This window comes from Sinohyriopsis cumingii, chromosome 6, assembly GCF_028554795.1.
Source record: "Sinohyriopsis cumingii isolate HCF-2022 chromosome 6, ASM2855479v2, whole genome shotgun sequence".
NCBI lineage: Eukaryota > Metazoa > Mollusca > Bivalvia > Unionida > Unionidae > Sinohyriopsis > Sinohyriopsis cumingii.
The window spans coordinates 20,832,622-20,844,686 of NC_142966.1; the positions used below are offsets into that span (position 1 = coordinate 20,832,622).

General features: G+C 35.9%; 1 protein-coding gene across 2 annotated transcripts in view; it reads right to left on the reverse strand.

Moving 5' to 3' along the window:
• Window positions 1–12,065, reverse strand: part of LOC149796471 (cGMP-inhibited 3',5'-cyclic phosphodiesterase 3A-like) — a 259,042-nt gene that overhangs the window by 58,014 nt on the left and 188,963 nt on the right. For both annotated transcript variants that reach the window (XM_089961176.1, XM_089961177.1), the window contains exon 8: window positions 9,925–10,128. In XM_089961176.1, coding sequence (XP_089817302.1) covers window positions 9,925–10,128 — 204 coding nt within the window. The remainder of the gene's footprint in view (window positions 1–9,924; window positions 10,129–12,065) is intronic.

Below are 12,065 nucleotides of genomic sequence, written 5' to 3' on the forward strand. Positions count from 1 at the left end.
GATACTTAAAGTAATTAAAATCCTACTGAAAACGGAAAATTACAAAATAATTATAAGTTCACAAGTAAAATAAAAATATTGCTGAAAAATATAAATATTATTAGAATAAAAATAAATCTGAATCAGAATAAATATTACAATCTGAATCTTTGTTTTTTTACCAGTCAAACATAATTTATTCAGTTTAGCCGTTACCAGTCACTAGTGACTTTGTCATTGTTTTCACTTTCACAATCCGTTACCTGACAAAGCTGAAATGCTCGCTTTTGCCATAACTTTCCTTTTCATCAGTGACCTTTCCACTACTTTCACAATCCAATTTAGTGACATTTTTACTACTTTCACAAGTAACATGAGTTACTTGCAGACATAATCCTTTTCAATTGTCTTATACGTGTATTCACCATTTTTTTGTTTCATATTTGTGAGCTAATTCTGATCGAATTTTTTCCATTGTGCATTTGAGAGATACGAATTTCTCAACTTCTGTATGTTTGACTGTCACCAAGGATTGTACCACAGACTGTTGAATCAGCTTAATGAATCTGTATTATGCTGGCAATGTATATCTATCTTCAAACTTTCATTGTTGTAATGATTAAAAATCACAAATAATTTTCTCAGGGTTAAGTTCATCATATATTATTATACTGTCATGTTTTAATTTTTGAAATTACAGAAATAATAGCATCAATATTTTCAAAATTCATTTTATAATAAATATATATTTAAAATAAAATAAGTATTTACAAACACAACTCCCATGTGAACTCCAAGATTGCCAAACGACATTCTAGCAAGTTCAGAGGGTGAAATATTTACAAATGCAACCCCCATGTGAACTTCTAGATAGGCAAACGACGATATTCTAGCAAGTTCAGAGGGTATATATATATATATATATAAAATCATTAGACCTAAGGACGGCACAACTCCAGTGTGAATTCCTAGACTGCCAAATGACATTCTAGCAGGTTCAGAGGATATATATAAAATCTTAATTCTATGTACAGCAGAACATACAATCTTGTCTACCTTTATTCTATGGATGGCACAACACTACATTATTCTATAACTTAATTCTATGAACATCAAAGCATTAACTTATTCTATAACTTAATTCTAAGGATGGCACAATACACATATGGGGACTTCTCTATGTTCAACAGATTTCTGCACACCCTCCCCTATAATCAACCCTGGGGAGTGCTATAAAGCGCACCCACCAAGTGGTGAGATGGTGGGAGGGTGTGCTTGCCTGTTGAAGTAATTTTTTTTTTTTTTTTTTTGGGGCACCAGACAGATGCCCCCTCTATCCTAATTACATTAATTATTTATGTGTTTTTTGTATTCCCCCAGATATGTTGTAATGTATTATTTCATCGTTTCTGTAACGTGAATTTAGGAGTTCGGGTATTTATTCAATCCCTAGTGTATCTATAGAGGAGTATCTCCAAGAGTGATTTAAATTATCCTCTCGGTTAAACTTCCTCTATTTCGTTTTCTCTGTGACCTTGCTAGGGTCTCCTACATCCCATGTTTGTTATATGTTTGTGCTATGGGTTATGTATGCTATATTGTGTTTTTGTTGGGATAGTTTGAGAGATCAAAATCTTGTAGTGTATAAGTTTTCCTAATATATTCCGTGTTCACATACCACGGAAGGTCATTTTTGTACTTTTCTGAATTTGGGAGAAAGGTGATGTCCCCTTAATTTTTGAATCTTATTGATTCTTATGAATGTGCTATATCACCTTTCTTAATAAGATTAGACTGAGCTCCAGGAAGGGTTCACATTTTTTTTTTAATTATTATGCTTCTCCCCCATGGAGCTGGTCTATCTTTTAATTATAAATGTTTCTAAATTGGTCTAATAATATTATTAGAGGAAAAAAAAAAAAAAAAAAAATTTTTTTTGTTAGTAAAGAAGGAAGAAGAAAAGGTCTTCATTTTTTTTTTTATATTTTAAAATATGTGATCTCAAGAGGGTTATTTTCCAGACTCTTACATGGGCCTGTTCACTTCGCGTAGCGCCATGTGACATAGCCTGTTGAAGTAAGTTGTTGTTGTTGTTGTTGTGGGGTTTAACGCCATTTTTCAGCACACGATAGGCTATATATGGCAGCCAGTATTAATGGTGGAGGAAGAACCTGGGAAAACCCCAGAAAGAACCACCGACCCACGAGAAGCTACTGGCATGCTTTCTCACATACCTACATTGGCTGAATCTGAGACTCGAACCGGCGCAGACAGAGGTGAGATGGCAGTGATCCGTAATGGAGAACGCTTTAGACCACTCGGCCACTCGGGGCCCCTTGTTGAAGTAAGAGCAACTGGGGTGGACCCCCATAATAAAACAGGTCCTATGCTATATAAGCTAACCAATACTTAGAAATCCAAAAGTAGATCACACAATGGGCATGGCTTACTTTCTGTTTGTATAATTCTTTTTTTCTTAATTATTATTGCTGACAAAATCTAGAGGAATCAAGAAACCTGACAGATTCAGAAAATATGGATAATGTTTCTTGAAAAACCAAGAAAAACATTATTCATCAGTAAATAAAAATTATTTATAAGATACAGGCTCTACCTTTATCTGACAGAGTTATATCCCTTGACTTAGTCCAATGACAAAGTCATTGACATTGAATTTCTCTGTCTTACAATAGAGTTATACTCTGAAGAAAGATACCTTTTGTATTTCTTTGAAAATACAGATTTGGTAATATTATTTGAAACACGGGAGAAATATTAACCAAAAAAATTAATTTATTTATAAGCAAATATATTGTAACATGCAGGTGAGATAACCTCACTCTATCTTTTATCTGAGTTATTTTCCTTCAGCCAGAGTGTTTATATCTAACAATGGGAGAGAATGAAATATTATTGTTTATATTTCTCTGGAAATGCTGATCTGGTAATATTATCTGTGACACATTGAACCAAAGGTCTGTAAATATCAAATATTTGCCAGCTGTATTTATTGATTGAAATATTCTTTCTTCACCATCCTCCACATTCAGCGTTATAACCCTCCTTGCAATTATTTTGTGCATACCAGTTTCACCAAATTTGAAATTTTGACTTTGTGTAATGGCTCATTAATTACTCAAGGAATTATCTTTCAGATCTTAATTAATGTGATCGATCACAAGACTGTCTTTGATTACTCCCTGAAAACACTCATTGATAAATTTGAGAAAGAGAATTTTTCTACCCACCCGTACTGAACAGGAGTCAACCAGTATTAGTTACAAAAGCGAGTTTTTTTCAGTCAACAGTTCTTAATTACACCACCATGAGATGCCTCAATTTTTGAAAATAGGATGTTTCACCAATTCGTTTTACTCCATTTATATAATAATATTGTCTAAATAGTTAAATTGAAAATCTGGTGAGATAGTCTTCAGTGTTTTTTTATGACATTATCATTGCCAGCATTATTTTTTTATCATAATATTGTTTCAGCTCTATGTAATTTTTACCACAAGATTGCACACACAACTGTGTTTCTCCATTAACCCCAACACCACACTTCAAACTCGGTCTTAGTCCTAGACTCCCTCTTGACATGCTTTGTAGGCCAAGCTTTGTTACAGGGAGTTGTAGAACCTATCATTAGCCATTTTAATAATATGGAAGAGTTTGAGAGATTATCTACAATCGAACCTTATAAATCTAGATTTGATCTTGACAGAAGAACCCCTGACTTCCTGAACAGAGCTCTGGTTGATCAAACGTAAACTCTGACTAAAAGTATTCATGATGCCAAGAAAGAATTTTGCAATGATGGTACAACTCATGTGTGGTCAACATTCAGAATTATGCATGTGAGACAGACAGGTTTTGTTGATGCTACAATGAATGACCAAGCGATGATTATTAACTACCTCAACAACCAGAGATATTTTTTAAGAGTAAAATTTATTGTGGAGCTAGAAGATACTTGGATTATCCGTGACAAAAATGTGGCTTTCTGACTTCACACTGGAAATAGTGTTAAGTAAAAATTCCAAACCAGGAATGTTGACTGGTATTGACAAACTATATTTTGAACAAGCATATCCTGTGACTGCAGTTATTTATGCAATATATCTGCTGAAAAATAAACTGAGTGTTCATGATCTCAAACCAATGAATTTTTTGAAAATAAATTGTGTGGCCGAGCGAATACAGAATATTTCACAAACATGATACATGTATGTGGAAACAGTTTAACAGATCTAAAATGTAAAAACATAAATGAGTGGGCAATAACAGTTAAGAATACCTGAGCAGCTATGAAAGATGTTGCTGAACTGGAAAAGAAACTAAATTTTCCAATAATAGCAAAAACAATAACTGGACAGATCTTGTTCAAATCGAAATATAAATCTAAAGGAGCTCTGATAAATATTTCCACAATATCGAACTGTTAGATTTTACCAAGGAAATACAGTGTGACCCTGCTATAACGTGGTTATTGGGAGCCATAGAACCCAACCCTGTTATATACCGAACCATGTTATGAGCAACCAGGTCAGTTAGCCGAAGAAAATGATGAATGTACCCAAAACCAATCTGTGCAGGGGTGGGTGGTAGGTAATAAATGCGGGCAGTAAAATACATGCCTTCATTGGCACAGTTACCATCTTAAATCGATGCACATTAAATAGGAAATACACCTGTAGCGAAAACAGAGCAGGCAGAACTTTAACAAAGGGTCAATGGACGATAGAGACGCAGGTGTTCTAGTCTGATGACAAGGATTAGTACAGAAAATGTGAGTGTTCTGAAGGATTTCATTCTGACGGAAAAGAAGAGGAATTTTACTTACCATCGACATACAAATGTCAGTCAATGTAAATATATTAATTACTAGCGAGCAGCTGAAAATCCAACGAAAGATAGATTACAAGATAATGCCTCGTCCAGTTGATCTCCACTTCCAGAAATGTCAACAACAAAAAAAGCAGATATCTCACAACATACAGTACTCATGCTCGATGTCAACATAAGCGGATTATGATATAACAATGTGCTGTAGACGGTTTGTCAATATGAACAAAGAAATTATTTATGTAACAATAGATAAATTTTAGTGCATTTTATACAAAGTTTGAAGCTTCCTGTCATGGGGCTTCTGAATTTCTCCACTCCAAACCAATTGTTGTATATACAAGTTTAAACAGCCAACAATGTCGCCAATAAAAAAAAAAATCACCTGATGGTAAATTTTGCCACCAATAAGCAAAATAAAATCGCAGTTAGCAACATTGGTGAAGCCCTACATGATCCCAGAATAAACTTTTTAGAAGTTATTATTCATACTTTTAAGAAGAAAAAACTATTTTTTTCATGTACAAGAAAAATATACAATATCAGAAGCCATGCAGAAATCAAAGATATTTATTACAGAAATAATCAAATATCAAAATTGTCATCAGTATAGATCCTGTGACCAGACGCACGACTGTTCTGGTAAAACAACACGTGATCGAATTATTTCATCAGAGTTAAAAAAAACCTGCTGATATGATTGTGTTAACCCTTACAAACAGGCTTGCCAGAGAAATGAACGAACGAGGAGTAAAATCACATACTTATCATAGATTCTTCTGATGGAAGGGAGATACGTGGACTCCAGAATGAATGGGTGAGAAATAGATTCGAAAGATTATTATCTGGGATGAAATATGTAGTGTCGCTGGAGACTTTTAAAATATTTCTTGATTGGTTGTTGAAGAAAAAAAAATGCTGCGATAATGCCCATCGATCATGGTCAATTGCCACTTTTTGCTGGATTGTCTCCACATGAATGGCTGAAAAGATTTTTTAATTATTATGAGGAAATAACTGATGTTCATAGAATGCTTGATCCAGAATTAAGAGAGCTTAAGAAATTAATCAGCCTACAACCAAATATAAGTCAATGTGAAATAATGCATGAGATAATTTCAGAAACTCCTATGAAATTTTCTGCAAGTGTGTAGACCAGATGATTTGATAGTTGCAAGTATAAAGATAGTTCGTTGTTGTTGTTGTAGGGTTTAACGCCATTTTTCAGCACACGATAGGCTATACATGGCGGCCAGTATTAATGGTGGAGGAAGAACCCGGAAAAAACCTGGAAAGAACCACCAACCCACGAGAAGCTACTGGCAAGCTTTCTCACATACCCACATGGACCGAATCCGAGACTCGAACCAACGCAGACAGAAAGATAGTTCGTGATACACTTCAACAACAATTATTTCTGTTATGTAAAGGTTTCAAATCTACCTGTACCATTGTGTTATCACGCAGCAGGTACTCAATGGCAAAATATCACTGAAATTCCAGGTTGCGGTAGTAAACAAAATCTTTTGTTAAATGATATTATTTTAGTTCCTGCCAGTGTTGTTGAGAGCGTGTTAACGATGGACAAAACTCCATGGACACCCATGGACACCAGGATATGCTATAATGACTCATTCATCACAAGAATTAACTATTCGGATACTAATTTTTGGATTGTTGATGATCGCACTGAATGGTCAAACTTAGTTTATCTTGCAGTGTCTCGAGTCAGAAGAACATCTAAGCTGCGGAGGGTTATCACAGACTTCACAGAAAATAATAATCAAACTAAAATGACGACAGAATAATCATTGTGCGCGATGTAACACAGTAATGTTGTAGCAGTATTCAAATAATAAACCAAGACAGTTTACCGTAGATAGAATTAATAGTAGTCTTGGTCACATGTGAAAATGTGATGCCGACCTGTCTTGAATGTAATCGACATCGAGACACTAGTTCACAAAAGTGAAGACGGTGGCAATCATTTGTCTTCAAGAATTACTTGTAATTGTTCATGTACAAATCCACACAAAGGAGCAGTTCAATCTAATCTGTAGATTGAAGGTCTACTAGTGGATCTTACCACTAAGGAAATTTTATGTGTCACACTCCAAATAGGATCAGTTGCTCCTTTTTTACCACCTTCAAGTTCACCAGGTTCATATAAATATCTGACAGTCACATTACCTAGTACTGGTTGTTTTGAAAAGGAGTTGTGTTATTGTATTGGTATATTTTGTTTGTGATTGCATTGGTAGGTTTCATGGAAATTGCACAAGTAATTTCATTATTTAACACAGCTATTATACTTGGTAGTCTTGCAACCCATTCACAGGATCTCATATCTTTCTGAATTATTTCCTTTGCATATTGATATCCAAACCATCGCTCAGCAAGTGTTCGATTAAATCATTCAACAACTGCCTGATTGTGATGAATTGCAGTATGTCTTTATCTGATGTTAACATTATATTTTTTCATCAGAGATGATACTGCACTAAGAAATTCCTTGCCAGAATGAACCTGTAGCAACTGTGGCCATCGCAAGGGTTCTCGCTAATATATTCGTTCAAAAGCAGATGTAACTTTCAGTTGATAATGGTTCTGCTTCTTTATATCTACTTGCAACATCATCAACAGTCAATGCATATTTGTATGTGTGTGATTGACATCAAACAATTTTAACAGTATCGTGTGGTATGAACAAAATATCTGCTTGATGAACTTCATCTGGAGTGCTGACATCAAAATGTGCATACTGAATTTGTTTAGGTGGTGGCAGATAAACTTGTCATATTGACTGTTGTGCTAACCAATTTGCAGCAACAGAACGTGTGAAATTTGCTGCATCAGCAAGTTTACTAATTGCTGCTCTGCCCCTCCAATATCCTTTTGGGATATAATAAACCGATTTCATTATAATAATTGGTTGATTAATTGCATTAATACATCATGAACATGGCACGCTTGATCAATCGCCTTTATTGGATACTCTCCAGGTCTTGGTTGATCTTGCTTGTCAAGTCAGCTATCAAGTCGGGTTCCAGGACCACAATAATTATATCCTGGAAGAAGTTTTTCTCCTGGGTATTTAGCCCATGGAACTCCTGGTAAATTTTCTAATGAAGAAGTGATAACACCACCAGACACTGTGTCCAGAGATAAATCTATATTTGCTAGTACCACATTTTACACACTTACCTGTAAATGCATGCTTTTTATTTTTTGTTATTATTGTTGTTAATCCACTGGTTGGGGTGGATGCCCTGCATCAAACACAATATAAATCCATATTATTTATTATATTTCTACAACACAGATATCATTGATTTCTCAGTGCCATGAAAGCAAGAGCCAGTAAAACAGCATCCAGCTCTACCAAATTATATCACAGCAATTATCGTAGGTTCATCTGGGTCTGGTAAGATGCAATTACTTCTTAATCTGATAATGAGATGGCTCAAGTGGGATATGGGATAAGTTATATTTAGTGGTACCATCTGTAGATGATCAGAGATCCTATGATGTGCTTAAAGATTTTAATGAAAATGCAAAATTGTTGGATGAGGATGGTAATGATATTTTGTATCACCGATATTGATGAAGCCCCCATCTGTGGATGACCTCAATGGATTTATTAATAATCTCGTAGTATAAGATGATGTGATGCTAGACAAACAATCAAATCCAGCTCAGATATTTTCTCGAGGCAGACACAAAAACACAGATGTTGTTTATGTTATTCAGCAATATACACATGCACTGCAAAATATTCATCAAACTTGGTGTTCAGGGGATATGGATATGATTAAGTTAAAAAAACTTCTTTCTAAAAGCGCAATCTACCCCACACGGATTTATCATGATAAATTTGCATGATCGTCAGTCACAATATTGTGTAGGTCTTGATAAAAAATTTGATTAATAAAACAGCAGCTGGGGAGGTGCGACCAAAAATGTGTCTGGGTGGGTAAACACACACACATACAAATCTGAAAACACTAGTGATAAAGAGATAAAGTAATGAAATGAGCTAACCCAATTAGAGAAAATCTTGGTCAGTTAGAGGCTTCGGTTTGACGTTATTGACCTTGTATTTTCATTTTTTTTTCATATGAAGCTTTATTTTTCAAAGAAGACTTGCTCCAAAATTGGTCTGTTCACCTACCCTGCTGCTACCTAAATGACATAATAAAGAACACAGACCTTCACAATAACTATAGAATTAACTCTTCTGCAATATGCAAACAACTTCAGAGAAAAAGACAACGATCTCATTCACCACAGTCATTATGTATCATAGCTCCATAGTCAAATGATTTAGGGCAGTCCCAGTTGTGCTATAGTGAAAGCAGGCTAGATCCCTGATCATAACATTATTGGCATTGTGCAGGCACTCATAACAGAAAAATAAACAATATTAACCTCTGAACTATGTGCATCTATGCATGACTGCTAATCATTAAAGACAGAATGGCTAATAGTAATAGGTACTTTAATGACCACAGTATTTCAGTGGTAGTTTTACAAGTACATATATCCGATTTACAAGTCTTTGGCAAACAACTTAAGTTTTTAATCAGAAACTTATAACATGACTCCAACTTTTTCTTCTGTTTTTTCTGCATCTCAGTTTGGAACAATCTGATTTCCACCTGCTAATCAGCAACTGTGGTAGCAAAATATGAAATAAGACTCTGCAGTGCTTATATCTGGTTCAACTACATGGCCATTTATGGCAGGGCTGAAACATACTTTGCCTAAAAATCACAGTTACAGGACTTGTTTATCGTAAGATCACTCACTCCAGTGCATATAGCAAAATTAATCTGTGCAAATTGATTTGGGTCATAAATAATAGGTGGTAGTTCATAGCAGAGGTTGCTCAAATCAGATGAACTGACCAATATGTAAAAATGAATTGAAACTTAAAAGTCTTGCACAAGAAAAAAATGCCAATTCCTCTCTTTAAAACATTTGACCACTGTCGAATTTTCACCTAAAATCATATATATCCAATGAAACATTTAAATTCAGTTTTAAGATAATCAACTGACATAACAGGAGTTAAATCTAATTTGAGAAATAAAATTGTACCTTGGCATTGAACTCTGCTAGGATTTCAAAATGTCGTTTCAGGTCTGTAGCTAGTATGGCCTCTATAACTAGATAGCGGAAGCGTTTGAACTCTGCCTGGTCCAAGCCAGATAGAAAGTTGTGGTCAGGTTTGCAAAGGAGAAGATTCCAGGCTGCAGCTGCATGATGGTTCTCCAACACAGATCTGTCGTTGTACAGTATGGCCTGGAGTTATAAATAACATGAGTGTTTATAGTACTTCTTCTATATAACACTAATTTTGGGAGCCATGTAACCTGTATAACAAGTACAGTCTCCTTATACTTAGGTATTATTCAAATAATCAGATCAAACATATGGCTTACAAGCTTGGCCAATAAGATGCAAATGACTGTATTATTATTATTCATAGATCTTGTTCATTTATGGGCTAACAATTTCTAAGCTGAACTAGCCCAGACTAATCAAAATCACTTTCAGGCAAGTAAAATTTCATGTTGATAGCCTATGTTGTACATAGCAAAACAAACAAAAAATGTAACTTTTATTACTATTTTCTCAACATCTTGCCAAGCCAGCAAATGAAAATCTGAACTGTCACCCTCAATCATTATGCATGTATCCTGATTATTATCAAATGTTTTGTTCAAGATCTTGATGAAATGCATATATCTGGGGTGTAAAACTAATCTCAATTATGCAATACTTACCTGCCACTATTGCGTAGCTAACCTACTTTTATACCAAAAACTAACCATCCATTCAATGTGAATACATCTTCCCATATAGTAGAGAAAAAGTCAGAATGACTTTTTGCACTCCACTCTTATTTTGCACACAACTCTCAATGTCACATGGTAATATGCAGAAGGTAGATAGTGTCATCTTTTCACAGAAGACATCAGAGCAGGGTAGGAGGAGGGCATTTGGCAATAGTGACAGATAAGTATTACATAGTTAAATTAGTTTTACCCCACCAAAAACTACATTTTAATAGCAGCAGTTACTTATCCTACCACTACTGCAAAGCTCAATTTGTCAGTTAGGTGAGTAGGCTGATGCTCTAGTCAGTGATTAAAAACAGAAACTGAGTTGCTCTCGTCACAGAGGGAGAAGTCTATCTATAGAAGGTTGATGACTCTCCAAGCCCCATATTGTGTCATGATACCAGAGAGAAACACAAATATGAGATGTGTTGTAGTCTTCTACCTCCCTAATGGGTGCGAGTAACCCACAATTGCAGTGCTCCACCTCCCTAATGGGAGGGCACAACCCACTGTCATAATGTTCTACCTTCCTAAGAGAAGGGTGCAACACATCATTGCCATGTGCAACCTACCTAATGGAAGGGTGCAACCCACTAAAGAAACCAGAGGCAGCCAGTGTCAAAAGAAAAGGCATGAATCTCACTTCTCAAAACACGAGACATGAACATCAAGGTGACAAAAGCTAGATAGCCCTTGAGAGTGGATACTGATCATCTTTTGGTATTAAATAAGGAACATTAGGAAATCAGCAATGAAGTTAATGGGGGCGGAGAGGATCAACGTTCCTACATGCAGTAGGAACGTTGACCCTCTCTGCCCCCATTAACTTCATTGCTGATTTTAACATGGGGCCCCGAGTGGTCTAAAGCGCTCTCAGTTACGGATCACTGCCATCTCACCTCTGTCTGCGTGGGTTTGAGTGTCACATTCCGGCTAATGTGGGTATGTGAGAAAGCTTGCCAGTAGCTTCTCGTGGGTCGGTGGTTCTTTCCGGGGGTTTTCCAGGTTCTTCCTCCACCATTAATACTGGCCACCATGTATAGCCTATCGTGTGCTGAAAAATGGCATTAAACCCTACAACAACAACAAAGCAGCAAACACAGAAGATTTTCCTCCAGACATCATAGACCTCTGAAGTAGAGGCTCTCTTGGCCTGAATGACACAAATGGCAACTTGGCTGGAGAACCTGTTCTGGCAGAGAGAATGCTAGGGATAAGCCAAGCAAGAAGGTCCAGAATGTGTAGGCTATTGTGGAGGAAGGATCCCTGGTGTGGCGACAGAGATCCTTCCTGTGAGATAGAGACCTGGGTCTATTGATTAACATGTTGAGATGGATGGACCATAATCACTGCGGCCACAAAAAGGTGATGAGAATGTTCCATGCAGAGAAGTTT